This window comes from Xylocopa sonorina, chromosome 1, assembly GCF_050948175.1.
Source record: "Xylocopa sonorina isolate GNS202 chromosome 1, iyXylSono1_principal, whole genome shotgun sequence".
Classification (NCBI taxonomy): Eukaryota; Metazoa; Arthropoda; class Insecta; order Hymenoptera; family Apidae; genus Xylocopa; species Xylocopa sonorina.
The window spans coordinates 7,260,722-7,281,540 of NC_135193.1; the positions used below are offsets into that span (position 1 = coordinate 7,260,722).

At 35.2% G+C, this 20,819-nt stretch overlaps 4 protein-coding genes across 4 annotated transcripts in view; 1 reads left to right on the forward strand and 3 right to left on the reverse strand.

Annotated features, from left to right (window-relative positions):
- Vps25 (vacuolar protein sorting 25) overlaps positions 1–20,819 on the reverse strand; it is a 55,228-nt gene that overhangs the window by 26,884 nt on the left and 7,525 nt on the right. The window lies entirely within an intron of this gene.
- Positions 214–6,379, reverse strand: Eef2 (eukaryotic translation elongation factor 2). Its single transcript, XM_076904911.1, has 14 exons — positions 6,223–6,379; positions 5,134–5,348; positions 4,865–5,058; positions 4,383–4,591; positions 3,853–4,086; positions 3,666–3,779; positions 3,311–3,457; positions 2,872–3,112; positions 2,510–2,677; positions 1,907–2,196; positions 1,624–1,833; positions 1,374–1,556; positions 982–1,239; positions 214–467 (listed from the first exon to the last, which is right to left on the reverse strand). The coding sequence occupies exons 1-14, from the start codon at positions 6,223–6,225 to the stop codon at positions 399–401; spliced, it is 2,535 nt and encodes an 844-aa protein (XP_076761026.1). The 5' UTR covers positions 6,226–6,379; the 3' UTR covers positions 214–398.
- On the reverse strand, positions 7,275–18,531 carry Cactin (cactin, spliceosome C complex subunit). Its single transcript, XM_076910807.1, has 20 exons — positions 17,954–18,531; positions 17,030–17,871; positions 16,772–16,948; positions 16,494–16,689; positions 15,693–16,191; positions 15,381–15,561; positions 15,081–15,197; positions 14,754–14,922; positions 14,630–14,662; positions 14,432–14,556; positions 14,220–14,375; positions 14,139–14,169; positions 13,869–14,026; positions 12,432–12,960; positions 11,474–11,939; positions 10,436–10,552; positions 9,215–9,304; positions 8,860–9,114; positions 8,415–8,586; positions 7,275–7,601 (listed from the first exon to the last, which is right to left on the reverse strand). Exons 1-20 carry the CDS (start codon positions 18,199–18,201, stop codon positions 7,441–7,443), a joined length of 4,722 nt encoding a protein of 1,573 aa, XP_076766922.1. The 5' UTR covers positions 18,202–18,531; the 3' UTR covers positions 7,275–7,440.
- On the forward strand, positions 18,547–20,559 carry Cks30a (Cyclin-dependent kinase subunit 30A). The gene is made up of 3 exons (XM_076909470.1): positions 18,547–18,730; positions 19,331–19,458; positions 19,589–20,559. The coding sequence occupies exons 1-3, from the start codon at positions 18,675–18,677 to the stop codon at positions 19,642–19,644; spliced, it is 240 nt and encodes a 79-aa protein (XP_076765585.1). The 5' UTR covers positions 18,547–18,674; the 3' UTR covers positions 19,645–20,559.

Below are 20,819 nucleotides of genomic sequence, written 5' to 3' on the forward strand. Positions count from 1 at the left end.
CTAATTGTAGTAAAAAAGCAACGTAAAAAATTACAATATTTTGTTCTTTTCTTTACGCGCGCGAAACTGGCAACAAGTTACCACGACAATAAAAGTAACAATTGAGTCTTTATCTGATGCTGATATGCTAAAAACATAAAGCGCCATTTGGATCTTGATAACATGGCATGCTTAATTAAATAAATGTATAAAATACTTCTCCCTGCGCTAACATACTTTCCATTATAATTACAATTTATTATCCCTTTTTCTTCATATTTATAATCATGTGTTTTTCACGGCTCTTTGCGCAAAACAAAGATCATAATAAACCGATGTAGGATGTATACGGTTTCGAGCGATATTAATTGAATTACAGTATTTAAATAGATATTTAAATATGGTGCGCGAATCTATGGTTACAATTTGTCAAGGTATGCGTTCAAGTCTGGGAGACCTTCCTTTAATCCCTTTCTTTTACGTGTTTCCTATAAGAATAAAATAATTGCCGTTAGTAATAATTACGCAATAAATACGCATCATATAAGAAAGTGTATAAAAAGGAAAAACTGTTGCAATGAATTTCAATGTGATGTAGTCGCAAGGTATTTGTTTGCCAGAAAATATCTTAAATGTACAAGCGTATTTTTCTCTTCCCTTTTCAAGTCATAAGAAAACATACGTAAAAGCGCTTACGATCACCGCGTTACGATTCTATCGTCTGTAGAAATTGCAAAAAAATTCGTGTAAAATTGTCTTTAGAAATTATTGCATCAATGTCATATGATCGATCTCTGATTCACTTCGCTAACCAATTTTCTATCTTTACACAATAGATTTGTATGTTTCCCTATTCAGGTAAGCCAGTCTATTCTACTGGAATACCAAAACAAAAAACAATTTCTTTTCCACGATATTAAAAATGATAATGCAATTTATATCTAACCATTATCACCAGTTATGATCGTGGATGTATATAAATGTTAAAACAAGATAAATTACCTGCACAACTTGGTAAGGTCTAGTGTTAGGTTCCATTGGGTCACCGGGCAAGATCTGCCAATGGTCAAATACGCACTGTGGGAAAGCTTGTCCACCAGTATTGGAACGCAAATCGGCAGTAAAGCCAAAGGACTCGTTGACTGGAAGATATGCTTTAACTACGAACATAGGTGTACCAGCAATTTGTTGTTCTTCGAATACGTGACCTCTTCTTCGATTAAGCACACCATAGATACCACCCACAGCTGTTTCAGGGCACTATTGACAAAAATTATTTTATTTCATTAGTGCGTAACGGATTAATTAATTATAGTAAATAGTATCAATGCGTCACATGCTTGAACATTTAAACGGAGAAGCAGAGAAATATTACTGTACAAAATTGAGCTCACCTGAATTTCGCACAAGTAAACTGGTTCCATAAGTCGAGGAGAGGCAGTGAGAAGACAAGCATAAAGGCAACGTCTTGTAGTAGGGATAATTTGGCCACCACCTCTGTGAATAGCGTCAGCATGTAACGTTACATCGTGAATGTTGAAGCGTACACCCCTCAAGTTTTCTTCCGAAAGAACACCCTATAAAATAAATAATTGTAAACACAATACATACAACGTTACCTTTATATAGTTAATAATATTATACTTCTTTCGTGGCCCACTGGAATCCAGCTACAACAGAATCCTTAATTTCATTAAGATATTGTACTCCCTTAGTACAATCTACCAGGATATTAGGTCCAGTTCCGTCAGGTCCAAAACACCAAATCTTTCTAGCTTCGGTTACATCATAGTCGTACTTTTCACTCAAATAACGAGCACGTACTTTGAAATCGTCTCTTGGATTTACCTCGCCCTATTTACAGTTATAAATTATGAAAAGTGGGACGAATATATATTTATAAATTTTGCACGTAATTGAAACATACGCTATCGATATCCTCGGCAAGACCATCGGGCATAGGACACGCCATCATGAACAAACGATTATGTTTGTTGGGGGATTTCGAAAGACACATTTGATTCGATTGTTCTGAAATTGTTTCTCTGTAAGAGACGACAGGGTCCGATTTCTTGATGGGTATGCAAGCATGGTCTTCTTCCAAATCTTTCAAACAAATTTCAAGATGAAGTTCCCCAGCACCAGCGATAATATGCTCTCCCGATTCCTCAATGATACATTGTACCATAGGATCTGACTTCGCCAGACGTTTAAGACCTGAATAAGAATCGCTTTGTCAAAAATATTAAAACATTTGTATCAGATGTAAATAAATACTGATAGTTTTCAGATTTTTAAACTAAAATCACGGTTTATCATAACCCAATGCTCTATATGTGGTTTCATCCTTAATTAATTCTTCAGGTTTATATATCGTACATAGAAAGATTTTTTAAATTTAGATTATATGTAAAAAGTTATCCATTTATGCAATAATATCATACAAAACAGTCATTCAGAGAAAAGGTTCGAAGAACTATTCGTTCAATCACAACAAACTAAATGGAATACATAAAAAAGATAAACATACCTTCCACTAATTTGGGCAAATCGGCTGGATTCTTAGGTTCAACAGCGACCCGGACAACAGGTGACACCGAGAACTTCATAACTTTCATATTGTGTGCATCCTTATACGTGGTAATAGTACCAGTTTTCACTAAGAATTGGTCAACACCAACGAGTCCACAAATATTACCTAAATTAGAAACAGAAAATGATCTATAACAATCGTGGACATACGAATTAACATTTTAATATCAATGACAGGTAAGCGTCAGTTGGCCGTTCTATTGTCGTTCAGGAAGCGTCAGAACAGGTCTGTGTGAACAATCATCATTGTACCGTATAATGAGATTTAAAATGAGCACACAGTATGAAGCATTTACTAACCAGAAGGCACATCTTCAATCGCTTCAACGTAACGACCCATCATCAAAATGGTACGTTGGATAGCTTTCTCGTACAGATCTTCCTTTTTGCCTGGTTGGAAGTTAGGCCCCATGATACGTGCTTTCATTCCAGTGCTCACTTTTCCAGAGAACACACGGCCAAATGCATAGAAACGACCTTTATCGGAGGTCGGTACCATTTTCGAAACGTACATCATAAGCGGTCCATTTGGATCACAGTTCTATAAAAAATAAATGAGTATTTCAATTAAATATAAATTTCTTAATTTGAATGTCTATAAAGAATTGAACTATGTATAATCAGGAAACACTTAGTAGTAGAAGTCTATCATACACATATCTGAACAGGTCTGTGTATATAATCATCATATGAAAGAATTTATTTGTTCTTGGTTATAGATTACTGCTAAAATACATACCTTAATACCAATTGCAGCCTCGTCGTCAAGTGGACCTTCATACAACATCTCCATACGATATTTCTGAGCAGTAACAGGAGATGGTAAATGGATGGCAATCATCTGAAGCAAAGCTTCTCCTGCTGGCAACCATGTTCTCATAACAACCTAACATGTAAAAAGGTACTCATATACATTCATGTATTACTAAGTGATTAAGTACTTAGAATTAAGATATTGTCAGATCAAGTGCATAATCTCACTCAAAATAGTTCAGAAGAGATGTCAGAAAAAAAAATGTTAGAAAATCATCACAAAGATTTTTAAAATCTTTAAATACGATTTAAGTGATAGTGATTTCATGCAAAAATCTTACCTTAAGGAGAGCCTTGCCATCCTTATCTTTATCTTCTAATTTCAAAACAATTCCTAATTTTTGCAACAAGGTGTCCGCTTCTTCTTTTTTGTAATTCATAATACAGTCAAATACCTGTTATTTTCATTTATATTAGTACATTCAGCAGACAAAAAATCAATGCCAACATAATTGCTTACAAACATACCTTATAAATAGGATCTAAGACGTACATACAGAAGGATCGTTTATTGTCTAATTCCTTCTGTTTGCTCCATTTCTTTGTTTTGGGGTTGAAGAACGACTCACCCCACAATCTGTTCATAAGCTTCACAACATCGATTTTAAATTTTTCGGCGTACATTTCAGAGAATTGTTTTAAAGTGAACGCCCAACCATGAAGACCAGAACCAAAACCGACGGATCCTTTGCTTGGATCTACCTATTTGAATAGCAAATATAAATTTAATATTAAAATGTGCCAGATGATACCGATATTATCATGGTATGTACATGATGTGCGCTGTGTTAGCCATCAATCATTCACGTTGGATTTTTTGTTAAGAGCACAGCACTTTAATGTATATTATTATTTTTAATGTATATTGCACGTTCTTCTTTTACTAAAAACTATTTTGTAACATTATTTTCTAACTAAAATGACGTGAATGGAAGGTAAGAAGAATTTAATGCAGTACTTGACGTGTCAAATAAAGCAAGAGAATATTGTTAACTTACTCTAACTTCACCCATGGGACCATCATCATCTGAATATGTTGCAATAATAACGTTAACGTTTTCGACAATACGTTGGAAAGTTTGATAAAGATCTTCACTATCAAGTTGAAGCTCCAAAAGAGCCCTGTCCATCTTGTTCATGAACAGTACTGGTTTTATACGTTCAGCAATAGCTTGACGAAGTACAGTTTCAGTTTGTACACAGACACCTTAATAAAAAATAGAGAAAAAATTGTAATTTTTAAAGTTATGAAAATGTACATATATAGCATTGTAGCAATTGCATCGTAGCATATCAGTCACGGACATAGGGATAGAGGTCCACTAACAGCGTTTAAATGCAACTGCTTTCAACATTAATCTCCTTCCATTAATGCACCATCAACACTGTCCTTGTGCATTAGCTAGTTAAACCAGCTGATACACTACAGAGTAACGCTTTTTGTGCTAGAAGGTACTTTGGTTCAATGCGACAAACATACCTGATACACAATCAACAACCACAAGCGCGCCATCAGTTACACGGAGAGCAGCAGTTACTTCACTGGAGAAATCAACATGTCCAGGTGAATCGATAAGATTGATCAAGAAGCCCTTTTCTTCCTTATCGCGCTGATCGGGATTTGTAATAAAAACTAAATCTTTCTCCTCAAGAGCAAAGAACATAGAAATAGCCCTATGAGGAAAGGAAAACAATAAATATTATATGTAAAAAGAAACTTGAAAGGAGCAATATGTGCAATAAACTCACGTGGATTTAATTGTGATACAACGTTCCTGTTCATCCTTACGTGTATCAGTGAATCGAGTCTCACCAGCCTTAGCACCGGCAATAATACCAGCCTTGGACACAAGGGAATCAGTCAAAGTTGACTTTCCATGATCGACGTGCGCAATGACGGACATATTTCTGATATTTTTCTTTTTGTCCATCATGGCACGTATCTCGTCCACTGTGAAGTTCACCTGCAACAAATAAACATTTTCTTAATGCAGTACATATGTATTTAACACGATTAAATATCAATCAAAATGTTTAATATTGCAGAAAACATATTTTGCATTCAGCAAATTGATTTCTAATTTTGTAATATTAAATGTATTATTTGTTAATGTTCTCACAATATTACTTCAAAAGTATAAGATTGAAAATTAATTTTATTGTAAAGAAAAAATGATCTGCATATACTGACCATATTGAAATCAAAGCTTCGCAGATCTTGCCAAATATAATCAACATATACACGTTATTATTTATAAGAAAGAGAAATATATCCCCGTGTGGACGGTTTTATTCGCACGTTTTTTGCTACAGTAATTCTTGACTCTAGAATGTCATGACTTCCTCACTTTCTACATACATCATGCGAAGTATTCGAAGCGTTTCTTTGTAAAACGATGATGGAGGATTATTTTCGTAATGGTTCCAATTCACCAGAAAATTGTTGAGAACCTTTCTTGAAGACTCACAATGTCCCGAGAGTACGCTGATTCGTATCAAGAGCCTTCGCAAAGCCCCATGACACGTTGCCTCATGTACGAGAGACGAAACATACTTGAACTTCGAACATAGGCAACATCGAACCTTTCCGACGGAAATTTTTTCAGGAATGTTTCGCCAGAATTTTGCGCAGAACCCTCAGAGATCTTTGCCACGGCATATCCATCGCGAGCCTCAAAATTTGTCTTCGAAGAGAGTTGCGCAATCTCAAGTAATCCGCCAGTACTCAATTTTTCCAAAACCCAGATGACACACGGTCTTCAAAAATATTCATACCTCTGCACTCCGCACATCGTACAGATTTACACGTCCGTGATAATTTAAAGTAATCATACCTACCATTTTGGATGTTGTCCGATTTCCGTTGGCCTGGTCAGTAATATACGTGCACCAACAATGGCGGACTCCCTGGGAAAGAACAGGAATTTCGTGAAAGGGACGAATGTATCGTATATGATAGAGGGCACTCGTTGTTGCGTGTATTTCGTGTCGTGCACAGGGCCAATTGGAATTTCGTAATCCCTACCGCGTGGCGTAATTTGCGCGCGCAGGTTACAACCGATCTCATACGACTTCGAATACAGAGCCCTCTATGGCTCGATGCAATTCCTTCATCTGTACATGCTCATACTGTTCTGTTTAGTGCTGCCATCTCAACGGTATAATTACAAATTTAAATTAAGTCGATGATAGAATCGCATTGCTTTATTTCATTTTTTCAAGAACAATGAAGAAATATTGAAATAAAATAGCTTCTCTTAACACGAGAAAGATATCTTAGTCGTACTACAAAGCAGTATGGGGACGGAGCGGGTGCAAGAAGAGAGCAGCAACCGTGATGGACAACAAGAGGATACAATTCAAAAATTATGGAATCATCGGTTGAATATGAATACATTTATCGGTGAAACTTATTCTCCTATCTTTTTCTTAAATGACACGTGTATTCATACAAAATACTGCGTTGTTTGGACAGGGAGAATGATGTAGTCTATCTACACTTTAATAATTGTAGACAAGTATATAAAAAACATTAATCGCGTATACGTATACATATGAAGGAAATAGTAACAATTGTGCGTTTCCTTGTAAAATTATTCTTAACAATAGGAGAGCGTCGGTGCAGTGTACATTACATTCGTACACTATATATACATATCACGAGAATGTTGCACTTACACAAAGACTAAATATCGTTTAATAAATAGCAGTTCTACCTTATACTTGAGATTTCTAGCTGTATCTACATTTTCATGTCAAATCGATTAATTTCGGAAATTATATGTAAGAATGCATAGGCAACAATAAATTGAATCGTATATGATTATGTACCAATGTACATATGCATTCGTGTCCTCTATAATACGCTAAACGATTGCTACGTTTTGAACAACAACATTGTTATATTCACCACAAAATAATTAGAAGATCGCTTATTTACAAGTTTATCATTAATAAAATATTCCAATCTTTCCCTAATTAAATGTTAATACAATTATCATTGAATTAAAGTTGTCCCGGTAGTAAACCTTCTAATTGTTTCGCTTTGGCGTCAACTTAACGTCTTCCTTTGCAGCTTCGTTCGTGGACGTTCACGCGATCAGGATTGAAAGTCCTCCCACATCGTTTGCATGGAACCAATTGATTCAAGTGCGATTTCCAACTAGCCTCAGCCATTGCGGTCACGTCGAGTATCATGTTCCCCGTATCTGGATCATCTGTATACAAATTACCATCATAAATACATCGAATTTTACTTGAAAATATTCGTAGGCCTAAAATAGAATGAACAATTGTTAAATAAATCGCGTGTACGCATAAAAGAAACGTTAATTGTTAGCTATCGATTGCATCTCAAGCCTTCACCTTATACACTATACTAAATATTACGCATAGTACTCGATAAAGTTCAAATTTGCGACTTCCGGTTTGACGGCGTGCATGACCACTCTCCAATCGATATAATCACATTGACCGTAAGTTCATTGGTAAAACGCACGGGAATTATGCGATACTTAATTTCCTCAGACAATGGTTCCACGCACAATGATTACTTAATACTACTGTTATGATAACGGAATTAATGCAGATTCCAAATGGAATTGGGAGAACCTGATATCTGCACCCTGAACAAAACTGTTCGGATAAATCGATCAGCGAAGTTGTTCAACTTATGGCATCAATTAACTCTATCAGCGTAACTTTTGGACATGAACTCTGTGAAACGAGTTTTTTTTATGAAATTAGAATTAGTATCTTTTTATACATAAAAAAACATTACTTTTATACATTAAAAAAACAAACGGATTGCGTATGAAAAAAGAGTGTATATAGAGATATAATAATAATAATAACAAATAAAAGCTTAATAGATCATCATCTATTTAACTGTACTTTATTTAGAAGGATTAAGACACTCTGTCGAAAGTGTCTAATATATTACCAAGCGAACGTGCATATTATCGTTAATTGAAGTTACTTCGTCCCAGAAACGAACGTATGTAATCATAAACGCATACAAGTTGACTCACGAGTAGAGATAATTTCAGGCCGTTCCGGCTCTCCCCGCCTCTGACCTGGTGGCAATTTCTCGTTCTCCACGTGCCACTTTTTCAAGCATTGCGGCTCGTGAATGGCTATGCTAGCGGATCCAAATTCTCTACCACATATGTAGCATATGACCATCTTCTTCAGCGCGGCGTCCTAAAATCAATTTTCTCCGAATAACACGTCTTGCTGTCCGTTCGAATCGATCAAACACTCAACCCATTTATATAGAACATATTTATTTATAACGATCGATATCGAAACTGTTTACAGAAAATTAAATTTGTACAATATTTAATTGCCTCCAGGACAAAAATTGCATGGGAAACGTTTAAACGCGCACAGATCGACGAAGATTTGCATGAGATGCAGAGATTGGCTTTATACGAATTGGATTACGTATGTCTGATGTCTCCCAGCACGACTCACCCCCATTAAACTGCCTAAATTTTCTTGCACGATCGTCATTTCTATTTTCTGACAACCGTTTGAATCTCTCCTTCGAGGATGCGCCGATTGCTTCATCGATTCCAGCTGCGCCCGCTTGATGCACTGTGGTTCGTGTATCTTTATGCTTTTCGTACCAAAATTTCTGCCGCAACTTTGGCAAACGATCATTGGCGGCCCCACTCGCGGCGTGCTGGCTGATTTTTGCGGAGGACAACTTTCTATCTTCTCAAAACTCTACGAGTCAAAGGGAATTGTAATAAATAGTTCAGATTCAATTAGAAAAGATAGATGATTGGGAAAGATAGATTAGATACAATTAGAAAAGTATTTTCACCTTTCCAGAGGCTTTGCAACTTTTCTGATGCACGTTCAACCGTTCTGGTAAAAACGTTCGTCCACATTTCGAGCAAGGTATCAATTGCGCCTGAAAGCATACGATTTAGTATTGTTACCTCGTTCTGAGCTTGTATTCTACGATTCAACTTAATAAGCAGAGGCGGATTTACAAATGCGTCGTCCAAAGGCTGAATTTACGAAGAACCGAAAAGAGAAATAAAAAATTCGGTGAAGCTCATATTCCGTTTTTAATGGAAAATGTGGAAAAAATTTTTGCTTTCGAAAATTTGCCCAGCTAGCTTATTTAGAAATTTGCCACTGCTAATAAGCCAGTTGATGCTAAATATCGAGGAAAAGATTATTCTTGAAATCTTAAAGTTAATGAGTCGCAATGCGGTTCTTAGTATTTAGATCAAACATGCCGTTGGTCTTATGAACGCAGTTACACAGGTCTGTGTGATAAATGTAGAGCACCTTGAACACGATAGGGCTGGGACATTATAGTGCGTGACACGCTTCCCTCGTGGAACCAGAAACTTTATGCACGGATTCCGTTGAATGGCTCGGTATTCGCGTTACTATGTATGCATAAGAAACGTGCAAGGGTAAGCTTCTAATGAGTCACTTTGGCATTACGCATGTTACAATCTGTTTCATCGGAAGGGTGCATGTTTTTACATAGAAACACTTATACGCTTTAAATTAAATGGAAATTTGCAATTTTTAGCAGCTTGAATTAATATTAAACATGAATGTAGTAAATGTTCTATAGCTGATGGGTTGATGTAAACGAATAAATCAGAATACTAAATACAAAATCTACCTACTTCTTTTCACATAAAGTAGCTAACATATTACCAACAAAAATGAATGAAAGATATCATTTAAACATAGTCCCAAAAACGTTCCATTACAAAATTATAATAAGAAGAACATATACTGGCATATCTTTTTGCGCAATAAAGTAGGGATGCTCTGTATACTTGTGATCATTATTCATGGATCATAACCGAATTCACCTATGACTTCTCGTAATCGTATTACATCATCGTGGCAGACAATTATCAGCTATGGCGAACATAACAGAGTGACTCATCTCACTAATCGAGACACGTTCGTCCATAAAGGCAAATATGGCAGTGTTCAGCAATTCAGATGATTCTATCTGGACTTTCTGGACGATTAACGATACGAAATAAGCATTTAAGCAACATAATACCTGGCTCTCTTCCCATGCTGCCGCGTTCCATTCAGAAAGATTGATCGCGTCATCGGGCCGTTGAGGTGTCGGCCGTCTTTGGTTCACGGGCAAAGAGTTGTTCTCGCGTTCCCATTTCTGCCATCAATAACGTTCATTAATTATACTATCAAATAAAATTATAGCTTCGTACATCACTAATGAGAAGCAAACGCTAATTATGTACTCCCTCAAAGGTTGATGTCTGCATCAGTAATTATAATTTTCCTTATTTACAATACTTTTGTTCTGTTGAAGAACGCATAAACATTACATCAGAAGCTCTAAGGTTTCAAGTATCCGATTCTAAACTGACCAAAGCCTCGTTTGCGGAAATGCAATAAATATTTGTCGAAGTACAAGTTAATGTAAATTCCAATGCGATTCACGGGGAAGTGGCATAACAAGCACGATCGATCTACACACGAGACATAATTAATGTCCCTTCATAGATAGTCCATAAATGAACACGGACGCGGTTGAGGTCGCGAGCAGCTATATCGAACCAAATGTCCGCAAACAATGGCTCGCATGTAAATTACATGGCACTGACTCTCATATGAGCTTTTGAACTATGTATGTAGGAAGAATGAGTGCGAGGTGTCAGTTCACGTGTTCGCACAATTGTCCTGATACCAACTCGATGAACATGTAACCGTATACACCGTATATGCGCATATCGATCACACAAAGGGCCTTGACGTATTACGTGTCTTCAGAGATATTCAATAATATTCATGCACCATATCTCGCGCCATCGCGAGCATGAATAATAAACAGAGTTCAAGTTCAATATAAAATTAGGTTCACCCTCTGCGAATATAAGGTTACAGCAAAAAGGTCTGACCATTGGCGAACATTAGATACAATATTTGTAAAAATCGAATTAAGATAATCAGAATTGAGACAACAAAGGCATGTAGAGCATAATAGGGCAGAAAAAGATCAATTATAGATATTTATAGATGAAATTTAAGTGCACAAAGCATATCTGTTATAATGTGTGCACGAGTAACTTACTTGCATACATCTGGGCTCGTGAATGGGGAAACTGGCGGTACCAAATTCACGGCCGCATATGTAACAAGTGATAGTCCTTGGTCCCTTCTTAATCGGTGCAGACGAAGGCCTTCCAGGTGTTCTCGATCGTTCTTGAGTATTGCCCGACTTGGACTCCTGAACGATCATTTCCTCCGTTTTGTTTTTATTCTTATCGCTACGAAAATTCAAAGCCACAGGTTTCTGAACACTTTTTGGTATTGCAGCGTTCGTATTCGTAGAGTTGTCCTTCGATTTACGTTGACCGCTTTTCGGATGACTGTGAAATCGCTCCGGTTGATCTGGTTTCCCGCAACTCTTGCAAGGTTCCGGGGCGCTCTTCGTCAAGGAGGCTGTGAACACCTCTAAGTCGTTCTGTATGGCAGGCCTTGAGCTTTTCTTCCGCAACGTGGATATGGAGAGAACTTTATGGCCGGTGGTTCTGTTCCTAATTAACATACAATTATCGTTAACTTTCAATTCATTTTATATATATATATATATATACATTCATGCTTAGAACAGTTAGAGAATTAAAAGATAAAATGAATTGAAATTTATATATATACTGCATAAGATCGAGCTACATAAATAATAACCAGAACCAATTGCGGCAACACGAGCTTAGGCTATGAATTTTTTAGTTCACAATATCATTACTTATTCCGCCCAGTTATGCATTTCTAGAACATAGAGGTAATCGCATAACCGTAAATATAAATACTACAATTAATTGATATTATATACAGTAACGACGATAATGGCGCAGAATCACAAACTTTTGGATCCCACTGCATTCTGCACCTACAGGATCAATTATAAATTATTTATTGCACAAATTGCTCGCTATTTACACAATTAGATGTTCCCACGCAGTCTTATTTCCAATGTTTGTTTACCTAAATTCAGTCCGCCTATGGAAAAAGAAACTATCACAAACCTATTATTGTTGTCGTCGAACTTTCTATTATCCAAGCTCCTTCTCGCGGACAACACGTCCTGGGTACCTATGCGCGCGTGCTTCTGCATCGTAGGTGATATCACAGACGCGTCTATGTGACCGAGTCTAGACTCGAGAATTTGTTCGAAGCTACGTCGCTTCTGCCGCACGGAGAAGGGACCGTTGCACCACGTCACTTCGCCGTTCGTCGTTGGGCTGTATTGTTGTTGTCGTTGCCGTTCAGCCGCGGTTACATTTCGCCGGTACCTTGACGACGATGGAAACGACGAGGTTCCCCCACTAATTGCTTTGGAGAGGCGAAACCGCGTCATCGAATCGACGAGTAATTCCTTGCTGAGAAGAGACATGTCCAACTTGTCAACCAGATCCGGATCCAGCACGCTTGGCTTCTCGAGATTTGCGGTTTTGGGACGTTCAGGCTCGTCGTAAAGGGCGACCCCACGTTTCATCTTTGGCGGCCAGGTGCTTGTATCCGGTGTCTTCGATTTCCCTCGCTGCTTCCCCTTTTCTAACCGATTCTCACAATGACACGTTTCTTTTAATGAGAAAAAGAGAGTATGCTAATTAAAAATTAGAATTTTTTTATCCCTAGGTGATCTTTTTTTTTATAATCGATGGGTGAATGTTGATGCCAATCTTTTTAGCTTAATAATCAATCCTTCATTGTAAAGTAGAAAATAGAATTTTGTATAGTTAGAACTTCTCTTTTCTTCTCCTTTGAATAACTAGTGTGTGAATCTTTTGATGGCAATTCTTTCAGCCTATAAATAAATCTTGCATAGTATATTAACAAAGGAATTATCTAATGTTAGATCGAAGATCGATGATGGTTCTTCCTTAAGTTTGGTATATGAGAAATGACTACTGTCTATAGAGCAGAAATAAATGTATGTACAATGCATAATATAAAATTTGTATAAGAAAAAATAAAATGTACAAATGTTAAATGGATTCCGCTACAAATAGCAATTGACTGTATTCAAAATTAAAAGCTTCGCATCCTGAAGTTAATTATATAAAAATGACTACCTTACAACTACATTTATCCTTGTTTCCAAGTTAATCTGCGTAAAAAACCTCAATCTTAATTAATCGGTTAATTTTCTTCAATGTGATTTCATTATGGTTTATTTTTTAATTCAACTTAATACATAGAATGCAGGTGCAAAATTGTTTACTTTTACGCGTATAGCGGTACTAAAATAAGTATAGGTTATATACAGTCTGTTTTATATCTTGATTTCTTAATGGGATTTTTTAATGAAAATTTGATGCGCAAAATACAGATACAGATTACAATAAACTTTATTAACCGGCATTATTTTCATGCGTTTAGCAATATTAAATTATAAATATGAGGTACGGTTTATTTCGTATCGTTTTCTTTTTAATGGGAAAATAACAAACGTTACTTACTTTCCAACACATCTAAGTCATCTTTGATCACCAGAAATGTTTTTTCGGATAAAATTCCTTTCGGGTCCTTTTTCCACTTCATGATTTGAACGATACACGTAGTTATAATATTTCGCAAAAATTTAAATTTCGAGAGAATGTGATAAACAGTATGAAATATTTATTTAATGCTTATCCAATGCGACTGACACAAAAATGGTTTTCTATTTCAAAAGCAAGCCGATGTATCTCATTTCATAATAGACTACCACACGCAATCGGAAAATTTACCGTGTTCGAAAATGAATAAAAACGTGGTCGACTATAATAAAATACTGTTGAATTTCATCGTTCCTTCAATCGATCATTGACGAGGATTCTTTAATCTTCGACATTTATGGTTATCACAATCGTAAAGGAATTTTTCTTCAACTTTTAAATTGTTCTTTCTCTCTGTCTGCTCACTGAATTTACCTCTCAACAGAATATTCATAATGACACTTAAACTACTAGGTAATATCTTTTGATCTTCATATGAAAATTGAATTAACTCTAATACAACATTTATGGCACTAAATATTAACTTGATCGCACTGATTTAATTACAGTTACAATGCAGATAGCCTCGCACGTTTTCAAAATGATCGACAAGATCATGAACCCTAAGTACATAAATGTGATATAATTATTGTAGACGTACGACACTGTGCTCGAAAGAAATTACCAATTTCGTAGAGAAAATGTACATGCACTTATGTCTTGTTTTTGAAACATTAGAAAACCAAATATATATAAAATATGTATTTGTTAAGCAACTGATAAAAACACGCAACTATGTATTGACCAATTCGTAGAGATCATTGAAACATCTCCTTGTCCTTGTTAATCTCAATCGGCAAACTTCACCGTATCGATTTAAATTGTGCGCGACCTTTTGCGGAAGAAAATGGGATTTTAAACGCGTAGTCCTTTGTCAGCGAAACAACCGGTGCACTGAGCTTCGGTTTACCTTGCCATTGGCTACATATAGCTTTTACCTTTCTCATTGTGGTCGACTGTGTGAGAATACAGGTGGCTACGAAAATCGATCCAACGACCACTATTAAACAACTATACCATGATTCGTTTATGCACAGTCACGTCAACACCAACAAGTTTCTTATCACATTGATATTTAAAATATGAGACTATGTCAGCTGTAAAAAAGAATCATTTGATCAAATATTTACGTACTTTTCTGTACATCTAATTTTATATATTTTATTTTCCAGCATAATTTTAACATTACCAGATTGATTAAATTATACAGGTAGTAAAGTGAAACTTCGAGTACCGTCGTTTTAGAATAATCTAATTTTTTATTTAGAAACATGCGGGTACTTTTCAAATAGAAAGTACATAAACATGCATGTGTTTGTATAGTTGCGTAATACGTGATCAAAAATGTGGATTTTCAATTAATAGTTAGACTATAAAAATTAAATATGTTCTATTTACAGTAACAGTAAATAATATACACAAAGCATTATCGACGATATCGATAACGCTTGAAATGAAACCATAATTGGAAAATATTATTGTGAAATTGACATCTAAATCCGCGCTTATAGGAATATTCCCATTCTCTGTTGACAATCTTAAATGCAATGTCTTCGTACGGCGGACCAGCGTGAAACCGTAAAATAGCAAAATCTTTATTATCTGCACAGGGTGTCTGAAAATTGAAACACTTTTGTTAAAAAATGATCTGCTTAAAATGAATTTAATTCAAGTACAATTATTAACATTTAACTCATACTATATATAGTCTAAACATTCATGCAAATTAGTAGAAGTATATCTTACCAAAAAGTATTCCGGAGTTGTATTTTTGTCTATTAAATCCGGATAGAATATGTTAAATTTATAACCTTGAACGATTTTCGGCGGTGGATTATCCATATCGTAATGGGTCTGATTATACTTGTTCCATTCGAAACCGGTATGAACTCGATTGAAGTACCTCGGCTTTCTCGGCCTATACTTGTCAGACCACAAATAAATCTGTGCCTCCAAAGATGACTCGACGCTAAATTGCGCCTCATCAGAATTCATGTTTTTACGCGCTTCCCTATGCATCGCTTGTTCTTCAGCGGTCATAACATTCTGGATTTTCCGACCTGTACTAAGCACTTGATTTCTTGCATATTCTAATCGTTTATTGTCATCTTCTTCTAAAGTAACCAATGTCCCTGGTTCAAGCTGAGAATATGGTATATACTTTGGAGAATAGCCTCCAGATTCGTATTCACAGAATGACTCTGATAACAAATCATCGGCTGCGTGATTCGTTTCCTGATCATCACTGCAAATATATAACATATATATAAATTTTCTATGAGTTTTTCATTTTAATATATTAATACACTGTGTTTACGCGTCCGTGGCACCTTGCGAAGAATATCGCGGCGCGTGATAACACGTCTATGACCTTATACCAACGGTTTCGCCATTGCGACATAACACGTCCATGAGAACGAAGGAGTTAATGCATACGTAATAATATTGTCTTTCGACAACGCATTTTGTTTAAAACTTTAACTTAATAATTGTCTCAAGAACTTTGAACAGTAATATACGTGCAAATATAATAGGAAGAATACATACTCCGACTGACTTTCTTCACTTTTTTCTGCAGCTGTACTGGTGGATGGTTCTTCTTGTTTTTCTTCATATTTTCCTGCTTGTGAACTTTCAGTTTCATTTTCTGTTCTAGCTACACCTTGTTCGGCTATTAAAACTTCCAACTTTTTACGTAAATTTTCTTGGTGTCGATCTCTTAATCGAGCTCTCGCCATATGTGCTGAGAAGAACAAGTAGCTGATACAAACACGCAAATTAAATAATGCAATTTAAAATATATGCAGATAATCATTAATGTTTACCTTTAAGTTGAGATAAAAGACTTTCCCAGTATCCTATATCGACACCTTCAGGTTTCCCTGTAATTTTTGCTTCTATTTGCAATTGTAAGGCTTCTAATTGGGTTGCCGTTTTTCCCTTGAAAATGGCAGTCACATCTTTAGCTACAGATTCATGTATTCCCTCTCTTCTACCAACAGCTGAACAAATTCAATCATTAATATCCAATGGTGACTATTAATAATATTTTCATTTAAGTTAGAAATAAAAAAGATACTAACCAACTTCATATGCCGACCTTTCTAATTTCCTTAACTTGTGTAATTCATCTTCAACAATTACCGTGATATCATTCCAATAATCCAAATTTTTACCACGTTCTAATTCTTTGTAAACTTTGATATCTTCAATGAGATCTTCCAAATCTTTTACGTATAACCCACGTAAATAAGTGTAAGGTTCATGCATTTCTACAGCATCAACTTCTTCTTCAGCACTGATGTACTTGGCCAGAAGATCGATTGGTTTTGCACGACCATCTTGTATTCTGATTCGAGATCTCAATCTTGCTTGCTCTAAGTGAAACTGATCTTCCTGTCTTGCCCACTGTTCTAACTGAGCTGCCTCTTTTCCTCTCTGTAACATTGTCATTTCTTCTTCTCTTTGTTGCCGCTCCAATTCTCTTTCTTGCCTTCTTTTTTTCACTTTCTCCAATTCTCTCTTATTTTCTTCTTGCTTATGTCTATTTCTAATTTCTAACTCTTCCCCACTTACATCGAGCAAACCTTCTTTTTCTAATTTCTTAGACCATACAAATGTGGAAAGTAAATTTCCATCGCCAAATGGGTTATCAGTATTTGTATAGTGTAAATAATCATTATCCCAACCCATTCTTTCTTTTCTCTTACGTTCCTTAGCTTCCTTTTTCTTCAAACGACGTAACCTTTTCTCCTCTGGTGTTTCTGTGGCCTTCATCAATTCTTTCTGGCGTTTTCTCTCCTCAATTTGTTTCTGACGCTGTTTCTGTAGCTTTTCTAAAAGTTTTGTAGAATCTGATGAAGAATTAGACGAAGAGGAAGTACTCGAGTCGCTAAGACTAGATAAAGATGAAGATGATGGTGACCTAAGATAAATAAATATGTATATAAGATAAAGAACAATTGATTCATAACCTTAAAAATATTTCTATGGAGATTTTCACTCACTTCTTTCTACTTTTGTGTTTCGAGGATTTTTTACGAGATTCACGCGATTCGGAGGAATCCCTATGCTTAGACTTTTTATATTTTTGACTATAACTTTTAGATCGCTTATGTCTGGACTTCGATCTGTTGGAACGACTATCACAATCACTCTCACTATTCTTTCGTGAAAACCTGTCCTTATATCTATTACGATGTCTATCTTCTTTCTTTAATCGTTCATAATCTTTTTTATGAGAATATTTTTCCATTTTTACTTAAAATATAATTATATCCTTAGACGAGAAATATGTTGTGGTAATTCGGTTATTCTGACACTTAACCTAAAAAAACTGTTTCAACGATACAGCAACGCCACTGGATGCCATTATCAAATTTATGACAGCTGATTCCGGTTTACTGTGTACAAATTTCCGTTTCCCATTTAATAAAATACCATGATACAATAAATAATAAATCATTTTTACAGCGTTGTAAAAATACAAAAAAATAGATGGAAATAATACAAATACTGATTGAATCTTTTTATATGATCTTTTTTTAATTAACCATCAACGACTAGAGAGTATCCTTCTTCCAGTCTTGTTGATGCTACATCCGTTAAACTTTCAAATTTGTGGGCATACGTTGTTGGAAGAAGGTTTTCGAAAATACACAAGCGATTTTTGAAGTATTCTAGTGGCGAATTGTCTCGGGAATTCGTGATTATTTTAAGTGAGCTAGCATGTCGCATAAGATGTATTATTCGGACAAATACTACGACGACAAATACGAATACAGGTTGGTATGAATAACGACAGCATGCAATGTCCCATTTACATTTTGATTTTAGTCAATTGTGCCATTTTGAACCGTTTTAGTGCACGTACAGTTATCATTCTCTGAACGCATATTACCATCGATATTTCCTTGATAGTACCGATTGAGATTGTTTATTGGAATAAAAAATTTTTTTCGGCATATTTTATACGCATAATTCGGCAGCTTCTTTGTCCAATTTTTGGGACGCAGATGTAACGTATCGTTTAAATGGCCGTCTGGCATCTTCTTTTGTTTGCTTTGTTTGGCTATTCACTTTTATATGGTATATTATATATGGTATTGGAACTGAAATTAAGAAATAAAGAGGGAGTAAAAATACATGTTAGATTATGCTAATATCGTCGCAAAAAACTCATTATTTCACCTATCGAGATGTGTATATTTCTAGTTATAGAAATACATGCATATTTTAAATATGTAAAACGTCATTTTTTCTTTCATCATTATTTTATGAACGATGTATAAAGACATGAACTTTTAAAATAAACATGAAAAAATGTATATAATTATTAGTAACGTGAATACATATATACATTATTGATATGTCTGTTTTATTAGGCATGTAGTACTACCAAAAGAAATGGTTAAATTGGTTCCAACTACTCATCTTCTCTCTGAACAGGAGTGGAGAGCTATTGGTGTTCAACAAAGTCAAGGATGGGTCCATTACATGATTCATAAGCCAGGTATGCCAACTTGTTGATGAATTCTTCAGATCTGATCTCAAGTTTATTGTTTATTTTAAATTGTATTCGCGTGTCTGAAAAGAAAACTATAAAAGGGAAGATATTCAATTGACGAACATTTATGTTTCAGAGCCACATATTTTGCTCTTTAAAAGGAAAATAACATCTCCACCACCAGAGAACTAATGATATTGGCACGGATGTGCCAGCTTGTAAATAACGCTCCAGGTCATTGTTAATATTCATAAAACAACTCAACTGTAATTGCAAAACATGCCTTTAGTTCCTCAAACTCTCTACCAGATACGATGCTAAAACATTTTACATAGATTCGTCTTCAAAAATTCATTGATTCTACAAGGCAAAAGTACAATTTCTTCTAAAATTTTTCATACAACATTAATATGACTATTTTTTTTACTTAGTTTCCTTCCAAAAATCATTCCAAAGTCAAGAAAAGTGTTCTGTATATATGTCTATAGAGTCCCTTAGTTCTTAATTACAATTTAAATAGTACTTATACTTTGGATTTACCATGACAGCTTGGTATTTCGTTTAATGTAACTAAAGTAAAGGACACCTGAGTATTCTGACTTTTTTCTAAAAATCAAACTTCTACAGCAGAATTAGCTGTTCTGTTAAGAATATATTGAGTAAGGAAAACTGTCATAACATTGTGATTAAAGTGCCTTGCACAAATGTGCTAATCAGTAGACTATACTTTAGTATTACATATTTAGGATAATCATTCCTTATGTTTAACAAGAATGATATAACAAGAACAAGTGTGCCTTTAAAATTTAAGTTCATTAATTACATAGATATTAATTTGAGATTTCATTAGTAATACTTAAGTCTTCTGTGTTTATTATATATCTTGCCTCCATGATTTTTTACATCAATGAAAAAATTACATATATACATTTATATATATAATGAATTTATTTTAAATGTACTATTATTTGGACTCGGCTCTCTAATTATATGTTTTGCAACATTGTTTTATCAGTATTTCTCAAAAGTAATTCCTATAACTTAGTATTAGATGACTTTCATATATTTTCAGTAAGTAAAACATGTACTGTCCATTCTTAAATAAACATTTATAACTAATATTGTAATGTCCATTTTATTTCTATCGCAGGACTTGTATGCTGTGCGTATGTCGTATTACGTTTATTCGGTTTAATAAGAAATAAAAAAAAAAAACGTGTGTGTGTTGGATGTACGAACGAAACTGCGTTGATGATAGAAACTTCTTAGGCGACAAAAAAAAGTGAAACAAATTTAGCCAAATATATGCGCGAAAGGAGGGGCAGAATAATTAAGGGGAATCACGTGACTGACCTCAATCCAATTAT